We start from the raw sequence: 24357 nt of genomic DNA, 5'->3' as shown, positions 1-24357 counted from the left end.
CCACTGCCCTCCAGGGAATTTAACAATGTTTTATTATGCCCTCCCCCCTCGACTGAAGATGATTGGACTTCATTTAAAATTATCTCTGGACTGGACCAGGAGTATAAGGGAGCAATTCCGAGTGAGAAGAGGAACAGCTACTAATTAAATCTGTCAAGAGGCTGCATTTGTGAAAAAGGATCTGTTTTTAGCTGTGTGCCGAGGAAGAACCCCAGAGTGGAATTTCAATGGCGGAGAGTGGAGATGTTATCTGGGAGTTATTTATAGCTGCAGCCTGTATGCAAGTTGGTGGACAACAGAAGGAATGGAATGCACAAAAAAAGATAGCGATTAACTCTCCCAGCGGACGAGGTCTGAGAACAACGTTTATGAAGGACTACACACATGAAATGGATCCTGCATTTATGAGAAACAAGAAAGGTGCTGTATGTAAGGAAACAATAAAGGTCAGCTGTGAGAATGGACTAACACATGGGTAGGCAAACTAAGGCCTGGGGGCTGGATCCGGCCCAATCGCCTTCTAAATCCGGCCAGCGGACGGTCCAGGAATCAGCATGTTTTTACATGAGTAGAATGTGTGCTTTTATTTAAAATGCATCTCTGGGTTATTTGTGGGGCATAGGAATTCACTTCCCCCCAAAAATATAATTTGGCCCCCTACAAGGTCTGAGGGACAGTGGACCAGCCCCCTGCTCAAAAGGTTTGCTGGCCCCTGGACTAACATCAAGAGAAGAATTAAAGAGGAGGTGAAAGAAGGATGAAGTGGCTACATGAGGAAGTAATGGATGTATGTTTGCAATAGGAGGGAGAACCTATTGTATTATATCAAAAGTAATTTGTAATAATTTGTAATAATCTGGAAAACCAAGAAAAAGAAGAAGAATCATCATCATCCCTGGCAGATAGCCGTCCAAAGAATTTCCAAGAAAGGAGAGTCCCCAACCTCCAAAGGGAGTCTGTTTCTCTGTTGAACAGCTCTTACCGTCAGAAAGTTCTTCCTACTGTTCAGCTGGAATGCCCTTTCTTGCAATTGGACTCCCTTGGGTGGGGTCCTGCCCTCTGAAGCACAAGCTTCCTCCATGTGACGGCCCTTTATAGATACCTGAAGACGTCTCTCATAAAGGGCAGTCGCATGGAAGATGGCGCAAGAGCTAAGCTACCTTCTGTTCCCCTGCTTGGACAAAGGGGTGGGCTCCCCTGTGCTCCAGCATGCCAGGCAGTAAGGGGCGAGGGAAGCCCCCAGGAAGGGCCGCCTGGGCTCCCCTGGGAGGGTGTGTTCCCCCCAACACAGCCTTGGTTCTCCTGGCTGCCCGCCCCCATCCCCACAGCCTCTGCTTTGCACTGGCAGCCTCAGGCAGGGCACTGACCTGTAGTAGCTCTGAGAGAGCTGGTAAGACATGGGCACAAAGGGCAGTGCCCGGCTCTTCTTGGGGCCCAGGCTATGGTTGCCCCTCCGGCGGTTCACAAGGCTCCTCTTCTGGCAGTCCAAGAAGGCCTTGACCAGGAGGTCGTCCCCGTACTCCCGGTAGAGGCGGAAGGTCTGCGGACACAAACACACACGCAGGCAGCTAAGAGCTGGGAACTTCAGCTCCCCATTACAACATCTCTCAATGTTTGTTTGCTTTTGGGGAGGGTAACATTTCCGTGGTATTTTCAAGCATCTTTTCCGCCCACTTTTGCCATTTCCAACATGCCCAAATCATTTCGCCAGCATTTTGAAGTGCCTCCTAGACCTTTTCCTCGCCACGCTTACAGCCTACCTTCCTTTCCTGTTTACTGCCTGTTTATGACCTTTGGGGTTTGCTAAAAGCATTCCTCCTTGATTCCTGTTTTATTTACTCTGAAACATGTATGCATGCTCAAAGTAGTCTTTGTAGTTAAACGGATTCCTCTGATCTGACTTTGTCTTGTCCCACGTGGGGATTTTTTGAAACGCTCAGAGGAAATCTGATTAGTTCTTACAAACGCTGTGTAAGAGTTCTTTTGTTAATGAAAGGGTCCTGGGCCAGGGTGTGGCAGATTATTATGCGCACTTCCTCCCAGAGTCTTGCTGGCCAAGCCTCGTGTGTATTTTATTAATCAGGGTCCAGTCCTTCCTTTACCTTCAGAACGCAACAGACTGGAGGGGCCACTGGCCTCATGCAGAAGTCTCTTTATAAGTTCTCAGGCGCATAGGCCAGCTGTCTTCCCACCTACGCCCCCAGGCATCAGTCTCCTCAGCAGGTGCTCAAGCCCCAGTATGTTTCCTTGAGCCCCCAAGATAGGTGAGGGGACGCACACACCTCAGCAGACCAAGGTTCTCTCTACCTGAAATGACTGGCAGGACTTCATCTGGTTGTCGGAGAGGGCCAGCGTGCTCTGGATCAAGTTCTGCAGCACCAGAAAGTGGATGTCGGCGATGCTGAAAGGAAAGAGCCTGTGTCAATCTGAAATCGACCTTCGCAGCACAGATCCTTCTTTCTTAAAGACAAAGCCTAACTTCAGTGATGAATAAACCGCTCCACATCTTAGCAATGTGATCCCAGCTTGGGAAGCTGGAATGGGCTGGGGTGGGGGGTGTCTTGGCACTTAGGGATACTGGATTTCAGTTTCAAATGGTTTCCAACAGGAGAAGGAAGCATTTTATGCTTCTCCCCAGCCCACTTTGCCTCACCTGCTGAGCACATCCTCTTTCTTGCTTTGGGTCGTTTCATCTCCGATGGCCAGAACTCGGAACCTGGAAACGGGCAAGGAAGGAGCCACGGAGAGATCTCACCAAGGTGGCACACACAGGCGCATCTCCCTTTATCCCGGCACGCAGGTGGCCCAAAAGGACCCCTGGGCCCCAAACCCCAGAAAGCCCCTGCCAGACTGAGCTGGCTGAAGGCAGCTTCCTACAGACCCGCCAAGGACCGGGGCAGATTCTGATGGGCCAGAGCCAGGTCTGCAATTCCCCCGGCCACAGCAGGCTGGTTTCTCGGCAGACGGGCAGCTCAGCTCCTGCAGGGCCACCCTCTCAGAGATCCAGAGAGGCCCCGGCCACTGCCAGCTCCTGACCCAGCTCTGCCAGCGGGGTTTGGCCAAGGAGATACCTGCGGAAAAGCTCCTCCAGGGTGTCTGGAATAGCAGGTCTGGGATTCCCCAGCGTGGAGCTGAACTTCTCCTTCAGCCTCTCCACAAATTCCTTGAACTCTTCTGCGCAAACCTTTGAGAAGAGGAGGGAGGGAGGTCAGTCAGTTCTGAACAAAGTCTGGTCCTGGGAACCAGCGAATAATAATAATAATAATAATAATTTATTATTTATACCCCGCCCATCTGGCTGGGCCTCCCCAGCCACTCTGGGCGGCTTCCAAAAGAATATTAAAATACTATGATACATCAAACATTAAAAGCATCCCTAAACAGGGCTGCCTTCAGATGTCTTCTAAAAGTCTGGTAGTTGTTGTTCTCTTTGACATCTGGTGGGAGGGCATTCCACAGGGAGGGCGCCACTACCGAGAAGGCCCTCTGCCTGGTTCCCTGTAACTTGACTTCTCGCAGTGAGGGAACCGCCAGAAGGCCCTCGGTGCTGGACCTCAGTGTCCGGGTAGAACGATGGGGGTGGAGACGCTCCTTCAGGTATACTGGACCGAGGCCGTTTAGGGCTTTAAAGGTCAGCACCAACACTTTGAATTGTGCTCGGAAACAGGGCCCACACCCGGTTCCGTCTCTCAGGGTCACCTGCATGAATGGCACCTGCGTACTCGTCTGGTTTCAAGGGCTCCTCTGGCAGGGCAGGGGCGGAAGGAGGGGCTGCGAGGAGGCTGGAGGTCTCCTGCCCCGCCTTCCAAACCCCAAGAGGGGCAGGAGGCGGCAGAAGAAGAACCAGTGGCTCTGGCATCAGCCCACTCCTTGTTTGGGTCCACTGCTGAGAGGCTGGCAAGGGTTGCCCATTTGCTACAGGGACACGTTCAAGGTGTCACTGTTTGTACGTGAAGCCCTTAACTACTTGGGACCAGATTCCCCACGAGATCGCCTTTCCCCACTCCACCGCATCCCTCAGTGGAACTGGCCCGGTTACAGGTGACACATAATTCCCATTCCACATCTGTAATAACTGGATCGTTTAGTGTGGCATCTACACTTTGGAACTCCCTGCCTGTTGATATCACTGTACTCATTTTGGCACCTGCTCAAAGCATTCTTAGTTAGGCATGCCTACCCAGAGGCTTAGAAGCTGATATAGTCTTACTCTATTTTAACTTTTGCACGTTTTAAAGCAGGGTTGTGGTTTTTTCTTGAGTTTATTGTTTTATCTTCTTGTAAATCTGACTCGCCTGTTGCCTTTGTTACATATCCTTAGGTGCCAGGCAAAAACGTTCCTCTTCTCCCAGGCCTTTGGCTAATTAAACTATGGCCTTTTAAACTGGGTTTGTCTTGCTTTTGTTTGTTATTATGATATGTCTTGTTGTGTTTTTATATTGTAAACTGCCCTGTGATCTTTGGATGAAGGGTGGTATAGAAATTAATGATGATGATGATGAACTGCTTTGAAGTTTTTTACAATCAAGTGTTAAATGCAACTAAAGAAAATAATTCAAGGTTGAAGGGGCACAGAGAAACCATCCCTGGAGTTGTGCTCAGCATCTCAGCCCATGCAGGGCAGGACCACTTCAGGTCCATCCTGGGGTGCATGCATGGACCCAGAGCCCCACACCTGCCCCTGCTCACCTTGGGGTCCTGGTAGTTGCTCTTCCTGTTCATGAAGTCATCAATCAGAGTCCGATCTTGGTAGACTTCAGCCAGGCAAACCCTGCGGAATACACCCCCCAGTTTAGCCCTGAAGCTGAGCCTCCCTCTGAGAAGGCTGGCTTCTGTAGAAAACAGAAAACAGAGCCACAGAGGCAGCCAAAAGGGGGCATCCCCCGGCACCAGCCTCTTCTCCCCAAGGAGGGATGCCTGGCTCCGTTCGATGGTGATAGGGAAAATATGGGCTCTCAGACCATCGCCTCATGGGGAGAGCCCTTGGCCACAGCATTCCTGTGCTCTTAGCAAATTCACATTCCCCGCTCACAGCTGGGGAAGAGGAACCCCAGGAGGGAGGGAGCCCTGAAGGACGCCCTGGGAGCAGGGGAGGCAGCGAAGGACAGAACACCCCCCCCCGACACTGGGACACGGAGAGGGCCTTCTTGGTGGTGGCTCCTCCCAGGCAACTTGGGAACTCCCTGCCCAGAGAAGCCAGACTGGCTCCCTCCTTGCTCTCCATCCGTTGGCAGGTGAATCCCTTTTGGTTCCCACAGACATTCGGAAACCGACCAAAGGGCTGGTGCTGTGATCTTTTCATTGCAAAGATCTGTACATTTTAATAAACCACTACACACACACACACATATATATATCTGTATCTTGTATAGATGTTTTAATGTTTTATTGTTTTCTTATATCTGTTGGAAGCTGCCCAGAGTGGCTGGGGCATCCAAGTCAGAGGGGAAGGGTACAAATATTAAAATTACTATTATTATTAGGTTGTTGTTGTTGTTGTTGTTGTTGTTGTTATTATTATTATTATTTTATTATTATTATTATTAGTAGTAGTAGTAGTAATAATAGTTTTTAAATGATTGCTTCCTCACCCCCTGGTGATTTTAGCTGTTTCTATTTTAGCTGTAAGCTACCTTGAGTCCCTTTGTCAGGGAAAAAGGTGGGATGGATATAGATAGATATAGATAGATAATAATAATTTCAAAGCCGCCGCCGCAGCCTCAAAAGCTCAGAGAGAGCACTTATTAAATGCTTAACTCACCACCGGAGGGGGATAAGAGGATTAAGAATGAAAGGTGGGTGAGACTCCACTTGGTCTCGGTCTGTATTGTTTATTAACAATAAATGGCACAGCCACCTGCCCTCTGTCTCAGCCCTAGCAGCCACCGTGGAGAAATCACCTTAACACTTTAGACTGAAGTGCACCCCAAGGACAGCTGCTGAATTTGTAATGTAAAAAGGTTTTCCAAGTTTGTGGACCACTGCATGCAAGACTTAACATCTACACGTTATTTGTCTTGGGAGACAACACTCTGCCTTTGGTCACTGCTCCCCTAAAATTTCCAATAGAGCTTATGAAACTAGCAAAGTGCCTCACTTGTAGTTGAGGTAGGTCTGGGGGTTCTTGACGATGTAGCGCGCCCTCCGCCCCACCGAGTGGCACGTCTTGTCCAGCGACTCCTCGAAGTTGCTGTGCATGATGTCTCGCACCACCTGCCAGGGGACAAACGGCCCCTTCACCTGCGTAGGAGAGGAGAAAGGAGCCCCCGCTCAGCCAAGACCAGGACCCCTGGACCCTTGGCACACAAGGGAAGCCCAAAGAGGATGCCCCCCCCCGTTCTCCCCACTTGCTGGCTGCCAATTCGCCCCCTCCCAGCCTCGCTTCCCCGCCCACCTTGGCATTGAGGACGTTGCTGGCGATCCGGCAGAGCATGAGCAGGCTGTCCTCCTGGACGGTCCACGTCACGCGCAGGCGGGTCATCCTCTGCAAGGCGCTCTGGTCCGCTTCGTCGTGGTAGCGTGGCTTTTTTCTCTTCGCCCCGGTGCCCCCCTCTTAGAAAGGAAGGAGGCAACATGTGGTGAGCAAGCAGCTCGTGGCTCTGCCTCTCCCATGTGTGTGCGTGCGGGGGGGGGGCAGCTGGGCGTCCAAGGCCCACTGCTGTGGAAGACGAGGCACAGCCACTCTGGCCCCCCTGTGCCCAGCAGACCCCAAAGGCAGGCAGGAGGTTTTGCCCAAGCCATTAGGAGGACATTGAGATCTCAAAGGAAGCGGAAAATCCAGGCTACAACTCCCATGATCCCTAGCTAGCAGGACCAGTGGTCAGGGATGATGGAAATTGTATTCTCAAAACATCTGGAGAGCCGAGGCTGGGGAAGCCTGATCCAGACCAAAATGGCGCTCAGAGCCCTAAGTGGTTTTCAGCCAGCGAGTGCCATGCACAGCCTGCCCCCCCCCCCAGCCCCCCAGTGAGGTAGGCCACCTCTTTTCTTCCTCTTTTTCCTTGTCTTCTTCACCGGGTCCTTCTTAAGCCGCTTCCTCTTCTGGCTCTTTCCGCCCCTCACTCTCTGGCTTCTGTTCAGCGTGGCTTCGCTTTCGACCTCTAGGTCCTCCTTCTGGACCGCAGGATCCGCACCCAGCAGCCCGTCTCCCCAAAGAGAGCTGCTGCCGCCGCCACCTTGAAACCAACAAGGAAATCCTGCACCAGCAAGGAATGCACAGCAAGAACACACACAGGCACCGCCTGTCTGGCCAGCAGCAAATTGGGGAGCAGCAGGGAGGGAGGGAGGGGCTTTTATGGGCTCCAAAAGCATGGAAGAGGGAGGCAGCAACTGGAAATGGCAACTGCCGGTCTAAAGAGACTCTCCCAGGCACATGTGCGAGAATTGCGGCTCGGTCTTGCACACACACATCTACAGAGCTGTTAAAAAGTCTTAGCTTTTGAGCTGTTGAGCTATTTGAGCTGCTACTATTTACTTATGTATTACCTGCCCTACACTCGAAGGTCCCAGGGCAGGTTACAACATTAAAACAAGTGTTAAAAACACTTTACAACAACTTGCGATCACCAAAGTAAGGTGGGTGCCAGAAATATGCGCCTCAGGTGTAAAAAGCCAGGGTAAAGAGATGCGTCCTCAATATCCTCCGAAAGCAGCACAGTGAAGGGACCGGGCGCACCTCCCTGGGGAGGGAGTTTGCCATCTCAGCACCCGGGGAGGTCTGTAGGGAAGGAAGCGGCCTATGGGTATTTGGGGCCTGAGTTGTTTAGGGCTTAATTTGATCTGGCTTCTCCTGAGAGGGGCAGTGGCAAGCCACAGAAATCACCCACTGGAGATCTTCAAAAGGAGCACCAGGTGCTGCCAAAATGTCTTGGTGCAATTTAGGAAGAAGGTCAACCTGCGTCTCGTCTCCACCGCCCAGCTCCGTAAAGCATTTTTCCACAGCAAGGGCTGCCCAGCATGTCAGCCGCTTTGGACCTGTACCAGCTTCACAGCTCCCACAACGGCCACATGAAAGCTGGGCCGTCCCTCCTATTCCCCTGGAGGAGGAGGAGCAATGCACAACCATCTCTGTGCCCCCCGCCCCGGACACACACAGGGGAGCCCCCAGTCCCATTACCTCTGGCGCTCAGCGGCAGGGAGCGCTTGGTCAGGAAGGTCTGCAGTCGGACCGTGTGCCCAGCTTCAGAAGCAGCAGCAGCAGCGTTCTCCTAGCGGCAAAGCACACAGGTAACCAGCCATGCCAAGGCCGCAGGTGGTTCTAGCTCAGACTAGAGAGAGGATTTTGCTTCCTAGCCAAGCTTGGCTGCACCTGGCAGTCACCTGCAAAGCCTGAGCGCCACATCTGTGTCCAGTTGACCAAAAAGGAGCCTTTCCTAACAACTGCAGAAGAGCCCTGGGAGCAGGCTTGATAAAAATAAATGATTAAAAAAAAAAAATCAGATTTTTTAAATTTTAAATTGTATTTTTAAAATAGAATGGTTTTGGAGGAAAAATCTTTCTAAAGATAGTTTTCTGTTTAAGTTACATTATAGTCCAAAGGCTATTCATCAGGAAATAAGGATTTGTTTTCAATTTTTCATGTGTGCTCAGTCTAAGTTTTTTTAAAACAAACAAACCCATTTAAACCCATCAGTTAACAAACATGGATACATATGCTACAATGTTACTGTTTTAGTTAAATAAATTGTTTAATTTTTTATTATGGAAATGATTATTTTTCTCCTTCCAATAAAGTACAGCAGAAAAGTTGTCCAAATATAAACAATAATTTCATAATTATCTGTCTACGTATTTCTAATAGTATAACCGTATCAGTAATTTTTGATATAACTGTAAAAACTACTCTGAAAATTTATTATTCCAAAAATGAAACCTTCATCAGGTTGTAAATATTAAGATTATACCAGCAAGAATGAGTCTTTCTGTAAAAAAAAAGATTTAAATCAAGTCTTACTGACTAGTGACTTGACTTAAATTGTGATTTAAATCGATTTGATTTAAATAAAATCCACCCTGCCTGGGAGTGAGCAGGAGGGACGAATCCAGGTGGCAGCACCGGAGGAAATGTGTGGATTTGGCATTGCACGTGGGCTGCAGAGTGCACTGAGGGCTTCCTGCACAAAGCAGGTTCTTAGAGAAGCTTTTGCCCACCAAGGACACAACAGTCTCCGTTCTGGGAAAGCGCATGGCTTCTCTTGCCCCCTGTGCTCATGCTACTGCGGAGTCAAGAGAGGGGGCTGATGCTGTGCCCACCTGTCCAAAACAGGCTGGGGGGATGCAGAATGTCCTTTTGACTTCACAGGGATGGCAGGTAGTTTAGCCTCCGAAAGCCACACATAACATTCAGAATCCTTTGATTTCAGTGCTTAGCGGACACCGGCACCATTCAGAAATAAATTTCAGCTATAGCCACTGATAATACAGGCAGCTGAAAAGGTGATATATGAGAGCAGTCTCTCTCTCCTTCTCAAAAATAAAATGCATGTCAAAGCAAAATTTAGCACAGAGCGGCTTGTGCTAAAAATCCAGTTTATTTCTTCAACCGTCTGCATTGTTTTAAAAGATATCAATTTTGGGGTGGGGGGGGGGGAGAGGCAGTTTTTAAAAAGAATTGTTTGGGAAGAAAAACTCACCCTCCTGGTCTTCTTCATAATGTAGCTGGTCCAAATCCAATTGCGTTTCAAATGGCCGTAAAAGCTGGAATCCAAGCCCCCAGCACCGAGCCCATCACCAGGAATGGTGCCGTTGTCCTCCACCTCTCGGCGTCCTCTTAAAGGGGGGGGGGGGAGGCACAGTGAAGGGAACAGCTTAGCCCAGGAATCCTCAAAGGCCAGCTCTGCTCAGGACCAGGGCCTGTGGGCAGAGACTTGGTCTTGCCACGCAACTGTTCCAGCGATTTCTGACTAAACCTTACGAAGAACTTTCTCAGAGGGTGGTGGACGACGCCCCTTCCTTGGAGGTTTATAAGCAGAGGTTGGATGGCCATCTGCCATGGCTGCTTTAGCTGAGATTCCTGCATTGCAGGGGTTGGGCTGGATGTCCCTTGGGAGTCCCTTCCAACTCCACAGTTCTATGATTCCAAGTGACTTCCTGCTCCTCTCACTTCCTGATGCTGCTAACCCAACTTCAGGAAAGGGGGCCTGATTCTTCCAGACAGCAGCAGCTGGAGCACAGCTTAGTTTTTGTGCTGGGCCTTTTCTGTATTAACTCTGAAAAGGCAAATAAAGAGATGCCTTTAAAAAGAGAGGGGCAGGAAACCCCAATGGGCCTTCCAGAGTCTTTTACACCGTTCTTGATCCTATCTGCTGCACTCCTATGGCAGTCATACCTTGGGTTACGAACGCTGTGGGTGGTGTGTTTTCGGGTTGCGGACCGCGCCGAACCCAGAAGTACTGGAACGGGTTACTTCTGGGTTTCAGTGCTCACGCATGCGCAGAAGCGCAAAATGACACCACGCGCATGCGCAGAAACGCCGATTCACGTCACACGCATGTGCAGATGCGGTGCTTCAGAACGCTGTGGGTTGCTAACGTGCCTCCTGCACGGATCATGTTAGCAACCCGAGATATAACTGTGCAAGGAGCACTGTGAATCCGCACAGAAAGGGCTCAATGGTGCATCTCTTCTAGGACACATAGATGTCCATTTCAGCGCAACCAAGGAGCATTTAAGCCCCTGCATCTCAGATCTGGAGCTAAGACCTGGAGAAAGCCTGGGGGGCTCCTCTTTTCCTCCCTGCTGGAGCCCTTTACCAGCCCTGCCTCCGCTGGCGGATGGGAGTCACCCTCCACCCCTGGGTGCGTTCTGCCCTGCCAAAGCAACACCCCAATTCTGCAACACGCCCCATTCCTAGCAAGCAACCACAGAGGAAAGGAGACGTACGTGGTGTATTCCAGCATGGCGCACTTGCGCTCAAGGTTGTGCCTATGGGCTGCCGACTCTTGCTCCAGCACCACGTCCAGGGTGGTGCCAGCCTCGCTAGCTTGCGCTCCGCCCCTCCTGGCACGGGGGTGGCGGACAATTCCTGAAAGGAGGAAGAGGAGGAGGAGCTGGTCAGCAGCAGCAGCAGCAGCAGCAGCAGCAACCCTGCCATGGGCCAGAGAATGCAGAGGCAGGTGGCCAGAGGCTAGGAGCTGAGAGCTGCAGGATATGGCAGGAGAGGGTGGAATGAGAGGAGGCAGGAAGGGGCCATCAGCGCAGGAAGGCAGTGGCTAGTGAGTCTGGCTCTGTACCTAGTGGCGTATTGAGGCAGACACACTGCAGATCAAACCAGAAGTTCTCCACGTCTTGCAGAGTGTTCAGAACGTACAAGCGCCTGTCAAAGGGGCGGCTGCTCTGAGCCAGGTTGTAGTGGGGCTCACAGACAGTAGTGTCCACAATCACAGCGTTCTTCTTCAGGTAGACAAAGACCTGCAAGACACCCACAAAAGCTCCGGGGCAAAGCAACCGAGCAAGGACGGACTCGAGGGATTTAGGGAGTTAAGTCAAAGCTAGGGTACCCCTTCCTTGCGTGTTTGGATAGCAGCCAAGTGCTCTCCTTCCGGAGGCATCCTTTGACACACACACAAAAACACTGCTGAAGAAGCAGGGGCATCTTCCCAAGCCTCGTGAAGCCATCCTGTGAAGAGAGTTGCTGGGGTGGGCCACCCTGGGCCAGGCTCAGTTGTTTGGCCAGCAATATGATGCAGCCGCTCAAGGCCATTCCAGCTGCAACCCAGTGTTTTGGGAAGGAACAATCCCAGCTCTGGAGACAGATGGGGACAAGAGCGGCCAGCCCAGCAACTGCCTGGACCCAGAGAGGCGCAGCTTGGCTCAAAATGGGTATCACAGCTTTGCAACCACTTCCCTTTTCCAAAAGTGGCAAATTGATTGTCGCAAAGTCTGCACATGAGGAGGACACTGGGATATTCACATGCCGCGATTACTTTTATAGGCTGTTCTGCCTCCTTGAGGTGTTAACTGCTTAGCAATGTTAGGGCGCTTTGGCTGCCGTCAAATCCTGCTGTTGCAAATAGGCACTCTGCTTCTTTTGCAAACCTCTAAGCAGCCACAGACTGCATTCCTTGCAATTCATTCCTATCTGGCATCAAGGGTTGGCATTTTTCTCCCTCTCCACCCAGGTTGAGAGGGTAACACAGGGCAAAGCAGACTCCAGTCCACAAAACTTTCTGCAACAACAGGTCACTCTTTAGAGTGCTTCCTTCTTTGCTGCTGCAGACTAAAACACTTTTCTTCTGGAAAGGGTTTCTCTTGTTACTCAACAAGAAGGACAAATGTTTAACAGAAGACTAGATGAGAAACACAGGGAGGCAAGCACGGCTCCTGTGAGCTGGCCAATGCAGGGAAGGGACGGGCTGGAGCCTCTTCTACCTGTCCAGATACATCTGGTGACCCTGCAAGTCTGGAGGGACAGGAGGCAGGCAGAACCCATACCTGGGGATCTCCTTCCCCACCGGGGACAGGGGAAGTTTCCCTCATTACTCCTGTAGGCATTGGTTGTTGTTGTTTTTTAAAAAAAGTAAGCTGCTTTGACCGTCAAGTGGCAGAGGTGTAGATACGTAGCAGTAACCTTACCTGATCTTTTTCTTGAAATTTCTCTGTGGGTCCAAACTGAACCAGCCCCATGTAACACAGCCGCTGAAGGCTTTCCACTACTGAGAAGATGTATCTCCTGTAGCAAAGAGATTAAGGACTTGAGACTCATCAACTTATTTCTGTCAGTTAGCTTCCAGGCACTCCACCAGTCACCTCCCCTCTCCTCCCGCAAAAAAAAGAAGAGAAAGACCGGGCAGGTTTTCCAATATGCAAAATTCTCTGACATATCCCATATTCAAACAGCTTGAACCATCCTGTGGAATATATATAGCCCTCCCCGGGTCCCAGTTCAAGACATTCTGACCTAGGCCCAAGGAGCGGGGTTGGGAGTGTCTACAGGGCCCCAGTTTTAGTTCAGAGCTGCTTCAAGCAGACGACCAAGGCAACTTCTGAAAGTCAGAGACATCCCCCTGCCCACAAGATGATGTTGTGGGTCAATAGGGGCTAAAGCAGTGAATCCGTTCCCTCTCCTTTCTCTAAGGAAGGCTTTGGTCCACCGGTGGATGGCTGTTTAGTGAACAGACTATATTGCAAGCTGAGGTTTTTTATGCTACTGACTTGAACTCTGTGATCACGAAGCCCTGTGTGGGCGGGGGGGGGGGGTGGCAGAAGAGGAGAAGAGAAAGAGGCAGGACCAACATAACTTGCTGTTTTACATGAGACACAAAGTGAGATGTTCTTTCACAATGCCTGATATTTGTGCCTTTGACTCCCTGATCCTTTCTGAACCCTTCATCTTACTGCACCTCTTTCTTAGTAGTTTTCTCTCTGCTCTCAGTTGCATTCATAAATGTTACCTTATGCAGAGGATGAGAGTGGTGTTGGTTTGACACGGACAGCTCTTATAAACTCACATGTCCGTTCTACCTTTTCAGAGAATGATTCGCACTGCTCTAATATTGCCCAGGTTTAGATTCCGAGCTCGTGGAGCTGGACCTTTGAAAAGTTTGGTATTCTCCGCTACTCTGAAATCGCACCCTTTGCCCAAATCTACCCATGCTGAAGATGCTTACCTCTTGTAAAGGAGCTGCTGGCGGATCGACCTTGGAAGGTATCGGATCAAAGTGTGTTTCTTCAGGGGATCATTTAAATAATCTTCCAGGTTATCTACCTAAAAATTATGAATTAAATTTCAATGTAACTTAAGTCTGGCTAACATTCTGCTTTTCCTAAGTGAAGCCCAGGGATATTTTGTTAAGAAACAGAACAACTGCAAGGAAGGCTGTGGCAGCGGCAGCAGGGAAGCTGAAAAGGCCCCCCAAGGAGGCTGGCCAGGACCTCCGCCCCGTGGCCGTGGCTAGCGGTGCCCCTGGGTGTGGCAAGCAGCTTCTGCCCCACCACCAAAGGATTTAACCCCCACCCCTCCAAAGGATCGGGCGGCAACTTGTAGCCACAGCAGAACTGACGGGGAATTGGGAGCAGAGGCCCCGAGGGGCGGCTGCCTTTCGGCCAAGAGAAATCCCTGAAGCCCAGCACCTTGTAGCTGACTTGCACTATCTGGGTAAAGATGGAGAGTGGCAGGCAGAGGAGGATGTTGCTGACGAGAGCCCAGCCTTGACCAAACTCCCGGTGGAGCGGGAGAGGAGGGACGTGCCGCTTCCACGAGGCGTCATCCACGTACACTGCAAGGGAAAGAGAGAAAAGGGTTCTCACAGCCGCAAGAGACCCATCTCCTTTCACGGGGGGGGGGGGGTGTCAAGGGAGAGTCACACCAACACATGGATCTCTGGTGTGGACTACTGTGGGCAGCTCTGGGCGCCTCACCTGAAGGAGGATACTGCAGAGCTGGGGGGAAATTGGAAAAGAGCCACCAAAAGGATGAAAGGGGTGGAGTGACTCCCCCAGGAGGAAAGATGAGGAAGAAGCAACAATAAAGATGTACTGTACTTTTCCGTGTATGAGGTTTCTTTACTCTAAAATAATTTTTTAAAAAACAGGGATCGTCTTATACAGGGATAGTGCATGGGGGGGGGGGGAGAGGTAACTGGGTGGGGGGGGTGATTGGTTGCTTCGACAAGGTCTCCTTGTAATGGCTGCCGCTGCAGCACTTAGGCGTGTGGGCAGATGCCCATCAGCTTCTGAAATGTGAGCGTTAGTCATCCGGGTTAGTGATTTTCAGCATCCCCCCCCCAAAGCTCAAGAACCTTGGGCAATCCTCCCCCAAAAAAGCTCAACAACTTTGGGCAATCTCCCCCCATTTTCTAAAATTTGTCCCCCAAAATAGGGGGTGTCTTATACATAGGGGGATGTTATACACTGAAAAATACGGTATAAAGTTATGCAAAGTGTGAAGAAAGTGGACAGAGAAAAGCTTTTCTCCCTCTAACTTTACAACATGGCCCCTGTGCAGACAGGATGGGGAAAGAAATGGACCACAGGGTTGTTCTTATGTTCATGAACAACTTGTGTTAGCCACCATTCATGCTGAAATGCATATACTCGGGTCACGTCTCATTTATTTTGCACTGTGTGCTACAGTGACACAGGAATGTCAGAATTTACTCCAGCTCCTAGGTGACACTAGCCGAGAAGGGCCCTTGTTTAGTTAAGGGGGGGGGTGGAACCCTCTGACTTGTGGTTGGTGCTAGAGGGAAGAGGCGGAAAAAGAAGACAGCAAGCTCCACGAGGGCTTCCTGAATCCTTCCCCCGCCCCTCAAGGTCTCACAACCCAGGCTGGTTCCACAGCTGGGCAGAGGTCACAGGTGGCTCCCTGCGGCTGATCCCAACCAAGGCACTGGGGCTGCCCAGAGTCCACAGTGTTGCTGCTGCTGCTGCTGCTACTACTACTACTACTGCATCACCTGTAGGCCTCCCTTGCTGAGCCAAACCCAGCCATCAGGAACTCAGAGGATGCTTCCCAGGAGCATGCGCACAACACTCAGCCCCTCGTGCATGCATCTTCCCAAGGAAGCACATAGCAGTGACAAACACTGCGAAAGCCCTTTGCTGCCCCTGCAGAGCCCCAGGAGAGCCCTTAGATGCCCTGGGACTGTTTCCCTGGTGGTCCTGCCCCCTCCTGGGCACCGCAGGGCAGTGACCCAAAAACGGGCCCTTCCCGCCATTACCCCTGTGCTGTGGAAATGATGCCCATCCCTCTGCCCTACCAGCTGCTTCAGGCATCCCGTAAACAGGAACCTTTTTGCCCAGGCTTCCCCCGACTGATTGCTGAGCTCCTGTTTGTAGCATGCTGTTATGAGTATTTACACCAGAGGTCGTCAAACTAAGGCCCACGGGCCGGATACGGCTCACCGGGCTCTTTAATTCGGCCCGCGCAGAGGCCTTGCCAGGCGGAGACTGACTTCCGCGAAGCAGCACACCTTCTGATTGGCTGCAGGATCAAAAGCCGCGGATAACTCTGAGTGCCGCCCCTTCCTTCCCGCTGAGGCGGCCGAGCAGGAATGAAGCGGGAGCAGCGCAGAGGCTGCCTCCACCGCCCAGGCCAGTGGCATGGGCTCTGTGCCCTGCCAAGAGAGAGGACGCCGACGCTGCCGAAGACGAGGCAGTGTCAGTGGCTGCGGCATGAGTGGCATAGGTGGGGGGGGTGTGCTTTCGGGAGGTGGTGGGTCCGACCCCCCACAAGGTCTGAGGGACAGTGGACCGGCCCCCTCCTGAAAAAGTTTGCTGACCCCTGATTTACACTCTCTTTTTATTATACGGTTTCATTGCTTTTATTCAAAATACTTTCAGATATGAACCGACAGAGAAATGCTTTCAGACCAAGCATCAAGCCGTCCTCTGGACCCCCTGCTTGCTCCCGATTCCTCACCTGCCTGGTCCCCAAGTGCCTCACAGCCTTCCTGGCTCCCGGCTGCTGCTCCCGGCTCCTTCTCTTCCGTCCCACCAGGCAGGCTGGAGTCAAGGTCTTGCAGGCCATCCGCTGCCTCCTGGCTGCAGCTCCATCTCCTCTGCTGGGCGCTGAGAGGATGCCCATAAACCAAGTACCAGAGGAAGAGGTGGGTTACCTTTAAGCGAGGCATTTTGGGGAGGAAGCCCAGGGAGCGCCCAAGGCCTGGCACTGAAGAGAAGCAGAGGGTTTGCGTTGGAGAGACACAGGCAGGAGCTACACAGGAGCTCCCAACACATAAACACGCCCCCCCCCCCCAATTCAGGAAGCCGGAAACAGCAGAAGCAGGAAAGGCCTTTACCTGTGACTGGGTGGTAGCTTAACTTGGCAGCGCGCACCTTTCTGCCAGCCGCCTCCTCTTTGCAAGGAGAGAAGCAGCCCTCCATCTCCCTCAGGGCAGCCCCAAGTCCAGACTCCTGGCTTCCTTCGTCCAGACTCTCCTGAGACATTGGCGTCTGTGGGACTTTAATCCTGCAGTTATGAAGGGAAAGTGAAGCTAGGCACCAGTGTTAGGAAACTGCAAAGCAGGCTCCAGTGCTCAGTCCCCAGAAACACCACAATATTCACTGAACAACTAGCTAGGAACATGGCTCTTCTGCAGCCATCTGCCTCCTGCCGTTTCCTTGAGCCACAAGCGGGACAACTGGTGTCTGTAGAGGACTGGAAAGCGTTTCAGAAACCCCACAAGTTTGGGGCTCCCCCCACCAGGAAGTAGGCAGGAGGAAAGCACCTCCTCTAGATAAGTGTCATGGGAATGGGGGCCAGAGGGAAGAGAAACCAAGCCTTTCGTGTCATTAGCCCAGTCCTGTGGAACACCCTGCCACTAGATTCAGTGGGCACCTTCTGTTCCACTTTTCTGTTCCCCCAGGCCTAGGCAGGCCATTAAGAGAACACACACGCACCAATGGTCTACTGCTGTTTGTTTTTAATTCTTTTGATTTCAACTTTTTATGATTTTACTGCATGGTTTTATGATTTTATATTGTTGTGAACCACTGCAATGTACTTCTATGACACAGCAGTACGTACATTACATATAAAATAAATAAGAGATCTCAGTCCACCAGCCCAAATCACCAGGGGGTGGAGGAGGGAGGGAGGGAGGGAGATGCCCACTTCTGAACGCCCTCCTGTTGCTTGGAAGTCAGGCCAGTCACAGCCTGCCCAGCTCATGCTGGCAGCCCCTGCCACCCTCTTTCCCTCCCGCCACCTACCTGTTCACGGTGCTTGAGTTGGAGATTCGGAAGCGAACTTGCTCAATCGCGCTCTTCACCAGTGGGTCACTGGGATTCACCGAGGGGTCGACTACAAACTCCACCTGCCAAGCAGAGGCAGAGAGAGACACAGAAGAAGGCTTGGTGAGGAGAGGCCGAGCAAAAGAGGCACGGTGCTGAGGGCAGCCCTTTGCCCTTCCTGTCTGTGAAGCTCCTTGGGAGACACCTTGCTTCTGCCCAAGGCCCCAGGCAGCCTTCTGAGCTCCAGCCCAAGGCCACTTAGGAGGAACGGCCACTCTGGGTGGGAGGCGCTGGCGGGTGGCAATGCCAGGACTGAGAGCAGAGATGGAGAAGCCGTGGGCCAAGTCTTCAGAGAGGAGGCTGTCAGGAGTTCAGACTCGAGCAAGACCCTGGCAGAGACACATGCCCGACTGGCATGTTCCCTCCCTCCTGTTCGGTCGGGAGTTTCAAAAGCTTTCTTCAGCCCGAACATCACAGCGACCGATGCCTACAGACACCGGTACACTTAAGGATCCTCAGAGTTTGCGCATCATGTGCGTGACGGACTTCAGCAACTCAGCGTTTTGGCTAAACTACTTTATTTACATATAAAAACAAATGGAGCACTGCAACATGGCTCCTTCTCTCTCTAGCATCAGACAGCAAAGAGCAAAAGAACAAAGGACAATAGTCCCACTTCACGGAACACAGGAACACAAACATCTTTCTTATCGCTGGGTACCTTGAGACCCTTTAGGACACAGCGATTCTCAACCTGCGGGTCCCCAGATGTTGTTAGGCTACAACTCCCATCATGTCTGAGCTCTGGCCTTGCTACCTAGGGGTGATGGGAGTTGTAGTTCAACAACATCTGGGGACCCACAGGTTGAGAACCACTGAACTTCAACCCATCTCCGTCACCCTTCCCCAAATTCACTAGCTGGAAAAGATTTGCACCTCCAAGATCACCTGGATGGGCAACGCTAACATGCCAGGGGGAGCCTTGGCAGGTGGTGTACCTTTCTGCTGATGCCATCCTGGATGACTGTGGTGCGGAAGAGGCGCAGGAGGCCTTCCTGGGAGAGCTTCTGCACTAGGCGGACAATGGACTTCTTGCAGCACCTGGTGGAAACCCCTTCCTGCTTCTCCTGGTCCATTATCATCTTCTGAAGGCTGCAACAAGGCATACACACACTTATTTATTATTGCGTTCAAGCCCACGTTTCCTCCAAGGAGCCCAACTCACTCCCTGTGGAATGTGCCCTGGTGGAGCAGGCAGCAGGCTGCCCAGCAGGCAAGGGGGAAAAGCTGGCGCTCGCTTCCAATCCCCCGACTTACGCAAACAAGCTTTCGATCAAGCGGAGGTTGCGCACGGCCTCTATGATGAGGTTGCGGCGCTTCAGCAGGCGGTAGGTCTCGTGGGACCGCTCCACGCCCGAGGCTCGCCAGCCCTTCTCTTTCTTCTTGACATCACAGCTTTTCTGGCACAGGGGCAGAAAACCACAGTTTATAGAGGCCAGGTGAAATCCTGCTACCCAGACGCTCATTACGCCACACTCGGGACAAGGAAACCAAAAGAAAAGCCCCCGGCAGTGAGAGAGAAAGGCGGAGTTGGGCAAACTGGCCGCCACCCCACCCTACTCTGCACACCCACTTCCTTTCCACACACAGCAACCTACACCAAGGTTATCGTCCAGGTACCTGCACAAAGCTGCAATCGCGAAAGTAAACCATGTGTAAGTTGTGGGTCCCCTGTAGCTGAAACTGGGTGGAACTTCTAGAGGCTGAAGCAAGAGCCAAGTTTGATTGTTACAGCTGGGGATCAGCAGCTGCTTGGCCGATTGGCAGCCCCGGCAGCCCTAAAAGAAGACTTGCTAGTGGGCTAAGCCTGTGGCATCAACCCCAAAGGGAATCCACCCTTTGAGACTGTGGCTTTGGGGCTGGACTGAAGTTTGTGAGTTTGGGAAGAAGTGCGCAGGTTCTTGACCATGCATGAGACTTTCAGTGCACCCAGACTGAGAGAGTGTTGGGGCCCTAGGAGTTAGTGCCCCCCTGGGCATGAGACAGGTTTCAATGCCCAGGTGAGACGTGGTGTGCAAGGCCTGCGATGCCCTCCCGGCTCTTTGTGGCTGGAACCTTTGGCATGTGAAACAAGTGCCCTGCTGCTGAAGTAGAGGTTCAGGACAGATTGATACACTTCCTGGACCAGCGCAGAAGCACTGCCACCTTCTCTTTTGTCTTTTATTTATTTTGACAAAGTAATAATCATGAAGAAATAAGAATAAAAATGTGCACCCCACCCCCGAGACCATTCCATTGTAACTACCCAACTTCCCAAAATTTCAACACCTCTTGCAGTGTTTTGACCCCTTTCCATTTCAATGGTACAAATTCTACAAACACCATGCAGAACTCCTCAGAATAATATTTGAGGATATATTCCCCATCTTACCTTAATGGCACATGGTAATTTATCTTTAACAGCTACATCCCACACCTCTTTATACCATTCTTCCACTTTTGGAATCTGCTTGCCCCTTCCACTTCCTAGCCATCATAATTCGTGCAGCTGTCAATAAATTTGTGAGCAAGTCCTTCATAGCCTGCGAACCATCCGCCCCTGTTGTCTCCTTTCCCCACACCTCTTTTAATTATCTTCTTGATCCTCCTTTGCTACTTTTATAAATTTCACTGGTTTCCCCTTTTATAAATGTATTGCTGTGCTACCTTCTGATGCCCACTGTGTTGTGGAAATGCCAGCTCAAAAGCCCCCAGGAACATCCCCTCTCACTCCCTGAGACTGAACTGCCTGACGTTGGCTCCTCCATCAGCCAACCCACAGCAAAAGTGGCCCTCCGAGGCATGTCCAAGCTGCCCATAGCAGGCTTGGCAAGGGAGCTGACCCCCCCCCCTCCAGTGACTCTGCCCCCCGTCCCAGCTCACACCTTGCGAAAGACTTTCTACCCCAAGTGTGCCAAAACATGCGCACTAACAGCAAATGTTCAGGCTTTAAGGCCTCTTACTTTGGGAGTCTCCAGCTTGACTTCCTCAACCAGAGCCATACCATCAGCATGATCTATAAACTGGGCACAATTTGAGAGGCCACTTTCCTGCTTTAGTGTGTCCAAAGCAGAATCATCATTTGCCGTGTGTTCAGGAAGCTCTTCTGGGTATTCAGAAGGGCGCAACGGAGACAACTTCCTCCCCAGGGTCCTTGGAGCTAGCAATTTCTTGGCTAGTTTTAAGAAAAGACAGAGAGGGAGAGGAAACACATAGCTGGTCAGCAACACAACCAAGCAACTGTTGCAAGCTTTGCTGCATCACAGGCAATGCATCAGATGCTTACAGGGATCATGGATTTCTGGCGATCTTGAGCAATCCTAACCCCCCCTAATTAAGCACAACCGGTTGTGAGGGGAGGCCACCCACCTGCCCTCTTTATACAGAGAAAGAGCTCAGCACTCAGACCTTATCAAAAACTCTGTTCCAGAGTCATGCAATTTCTGCAGCATCACAAACCACTTTGCTGTTCTTAAGGCTGCAAGCAGACAGACAGACACTGAGGAAGGAAGTGGCCCTCTTGGCCAAAGCTCACCCCTTGTGCCTTTCACTGGCGTTGACTGGCACGGGCTGCCTCCTCCTCGGAAACTGAGCCTGAGCAGTGACGCTGAGCTGGCGCTCCTCGGCTTCCCGCCTTCTCTCGCCGCCTCCTCATTCTCCGATTCAGAGAGCAGAGGCATCTCCTCCTCCTCCTCCTCCTCGGCTGCCGAGACCTGCTCTTCCCCAGGCAAGGAGTCATCGGGGGCCACCGACACGCTGGCCATGGCCAGCTGCTCACTCCGGGCCTTCTCCCGCTCAAACTGCCGGCTGAGGTCGCTCTCTTCCGCAAACGTGCAGGTGATGTATTTGGTGGTCCGCTGCCTGCCTTCGTCTTCCATGAATCCCTAAGCAAGGATCAAGACCGTTCTCAGCCTTTACCTGGCATTTCCTGCACGCTGGGGAAGGGGGCCGTGCGCAAGGCCAGAGAGCGGAGGCCGGGAAAAGCGTTACCTTGATCACTTTGTATCTCTCCAAGAGGCGGCAGAGCATCCTGGCTTCCAGCTTCCCAACATTCATGGCAGCTCGGAGTTCAGCTTGAGAAATGCCTTTGGTCCCCCAGCTTTCAACTGCAGAGGGGGAGGAGGGGAAAGCATAACACTAGGTCCGTATAGTAAAAGCTCTGGTTTTCCCAGTAGTGATGTATGGAAGTGAGAGCTGGACCATAAAGAAGGCTGATGGCCAAAGAATTGATGCTTTTGAATTATGGTGCTGGAGGAGACTCTTGAGAGTCCCATGGACTGCAAGAAGATCAAACCTCTCCATTCTGAAGGAAATCAGCCCTGAGTGCTCACTGGAAGGACAGATCCTGAAGCGGAGGCTCCAGTACTTTGGCCACCTCATGAGAAGAGAAGACTCCCTGGAAAAGACCCTGATGTTGGGAAAGATGGAGGGCACAAGGAGAAGGGGACGACGGAGGACGAGATGGTGGGACAGTGTTCTCGAAGCTACCAGCATGAGTTTGACCAAACTGCAGGAGGCAGTGGAAGACAGGAGTGCCTGGCGTGCTCTGGTTCAGGGGGTCACGAAGAGTCGGACACGACTAAACAACTAAACAACAACAGGTCCCCCCAAAGATGCTGAATGGTAGGAGCGTTCAGATGGGCAGAAGGGTAAGGCGGATCCTAAAAACATACACCTTAAGTGTCAAAGGCCAGGGTAAAGAGTGTGCCTTCAGCATTCGCTGAAAGCTGTCTAATGAAGGTGGCAGGCACACTTCTGTGGGGAGTTCCACAGATCAGGGGCCACCACAGGTAAGGCTCTCTCTCGGGCCACCGCCCCCAAACTTCTGAGGGTGAAGGAACTGCCAAGATGCCCCCTCTACTGACCCCAGCACCTGAGATGTTTGGGGCCTGAGCCATTTACCTACTTAGCTCATACGCTTGAGTCAGCATATCCTTCTCGTAGACAATGTCCACAGGCTGCACGGCTTTGGTGATCATTTCTTCTTCGTCGTCGTCATGGTAATCATCCACCTTCTTCCGAAACCCCTTCACTAGCTTCAGGCAGCGAACCATCACGTCAGTTCCTGGGAGCGAATGAACAAGCATACCCCCCCCACCAGTTTGTCAAAACACAAAAGGAGACTTAGCAAGGCAGAAAACTGGCAGCTCCAGGGAAGCACAAACAAATCAAACAGAACTAGCATGAAATGCAGATGCAGCTGTCAGGATACACAACTGTTTTCAAGTATTTTATTTTTAATTGTATCCTTTTGCTAATCTTACTTTCTATTACTTATTACCTTTCTTTTCCCCCAAATTTTTCTCCTTTGGGAGGAAAGATGAGATAGAAATTAAGCAAATAAATAAAATTAACAAATAAACAGTAAATAAAAGAATCTCAAGAAATTGTGCATATGGGGGTGATATGCCTAAAAAAGGCCTCATTCCACCCCCAGTTTTAAAACAGAGCGTTCAGCCCCCTGCATACAAAGCAGGGACAGGAAACATCTGTTCTTGGACTAACTCCCATATCCATTGGCCCTGGTGGCTGGGGCTGATGGGAGATGGAGTCCAGCAATATCTGGAGGGTTGAAAGTTCCCCATCCCTGATCTAGAGAGAAGTACTGTGGGGGCAAGAGCTTTCACAGGGCCCTCCCTCTTCACTTGGAAGCAGGAGAACAACAGCAGAAATAATAATAAAAAAATTAAATTTGTTAATCGCTTTATCTTGTCCCAAGCTCCCCAAAGCGACTTACAAGGCTACTCTTCTGCGCAAGGGTGGCAGTGCCAAGGCAGCCTGATCCCTTCCAGAAGCTGTGAAGTGCCCTCTTACCCTTCTTGGTCTTGAAGGGACCTCCATCAGGGTGAACGTCTTGTAACGGCACGGTCACAATCTTTCCAAAGCCGGCATTCAGCATATACTGGTAGAGACGCTTAAACGTTTTCTCACAGAGACCCTGTCGTTGTGCAATGAGAGAGAATCAGTTTTAGGGCTGACCACAACTGACTTCAGGACAGAATGGCAGGTAAGCTTGTTTCCCCCATAAGCCTCATGCCAAGCCCCCAAGCGGGAGAAAACAAGGGCTGCTCCAAAGGCCCACAGAGAGAATAGACACATTTCTGCTTGGCTCTCGCTGGAGGCGAAACACAGCAGGGCAGACGGGGCCTTCATGGGTCGGCACCCCCAAATGCCCCCGTGGCTCTGGGGAAGAAAACCACCTGAGAAGCTCCTCTCCATCAGAAAGACTCCGGCAAAACAGGCACCATCTGCTCAGATGCATGCAGACGGGTTTCAAGCACATGGAAGAACAGCCAGGTGCTCACCAATTCCTCCCTTATGCTCGCCAGCGTCTCCATATGACCAGGTCGCTTGCTCAGCATAGTGGACAGCTTCTCCATGAGGATATCGTATTTGCTCCTCCTAAAACCCCAAGAGAGGCAACCGTAAGCAGGCGGCACCAATGCCTCCTCACACCTGTAGCCAGGGGATGCCCGCCCCTTGGGTGGGGCGCCAGGTGTGAGTGGCACAAGGAAAGCTCTGACCACCCCTAGGAAGAAGCAGACCAGGGTGGATAAAAATCAATGGTTTTAAAAAAAATAATATTGGATTTTTGGATGGGTAAGTGGTGCTCCGGTGGGACGTGGGCAAGACTAGGGGGCAGGC

General features: G+C 51.5%; 1 protein-coding gene across 3 annotated transcripts in view; it reads right to left on the bottom strand.

Moving 5' to 3' along the window:
• Positions 1-24357, bottom strand: part of GTF3C1 (general transcription factor IIIC subunit 1) — a 38440-nt gene that overhangs the window by 9087 nt on the left and 4996 nt on the right. For 2 of the 3 annotated variants that reach the window (XM_081839470.1, XM_081839471.1), the window contains 26 exons: positions 24018-24114; positions 23527-23650; positions 22619-22777; positions 21703-21818; positions 21248-21596; positions 20676-20887; positions 18991-19133; positions 18672-18825; positions 17653-17756; positions 16740-16909; positions 16361-16609; positions 14071-14216; positions 13608-13705; positions 12574-12670; positions 11232-11409; positions 10882-11023; positions 9633-9768; positions 8117-8207; positions 6981-7175; positions 6395-6552; positions 6098-6240; positions 4690-4771; positions 3072-3184; positions 2654-2716; positions 2308-2401; positions 1368-1540 (listed from right to left, as the gene is read on the bottom strand). In XM_081839470.1, the coding sequence (XP_081695596.1) occupies positions 1368-1540; positions 2308-2401; positions 2654-2716; positions 3072-3184; positions 4690-4771; positions 6098-6240; positions 6395-6552; positions 6981-7175; positions 8117-8207; positions 9633-9768; positions 10882-11023; positions 11232-11409; positions 12574-12670; positions 13608-13705; positions 14071-14216; positions 16361-16609; positions 16740-16909; positions 17653-17756; positions 18672-18825; positions 18991-19133; positions 20676-20887; positions 21248-21596; positions 21703-21818; positions 22619-22777; positions 23527-23650; positions 24018-24114 (3786 nt within the window). Of the gene's footprint in view, positions 1-1367; positions 1541-2307; positions 2402-2653; positions 2717-3071; positions 3185-4689; positions 4772-6097; positions 6241-6394; positions 6553-6980; positions 7176-8116; positions 8208-9632; positions 9769-10881; positions 11024-11231; positions 11410-12573; positions 12671-13607; positions 13706-14070; positions 14217-16360; positions 16610-16739; positions 16910-17652; positions 17757-18671; positions 18826-18990; positions 19134-20675; positions 20888-21247; positions 21597-21702; positions 21819-22614; positions 22778-23526; positions 23651-24017; positions 24115-24357 lie in introns of those variants that run through there. The other variant, XM_081839472.1, reaches the window with a different exon arrangement.

The sequence above is a fragment of the Podarcis erhardii genome, assembly GCF_964252035.2.
Source record: "Podarcis erhardii genome assembly, chromosome: 14".
NCBI classification, from domain to species: domain Eukaryota; kingdom Metazoa; phylum Chordata; class Lepidosauria; order Squamata; family Lacertidae; genus Podarcis; species Podarcis erhardii.
The sequence above is the reverse complement of the archived record's forward strand: the minus strand, read 5'-3'. Positions and strand labels throughout refer to the sequence as shown.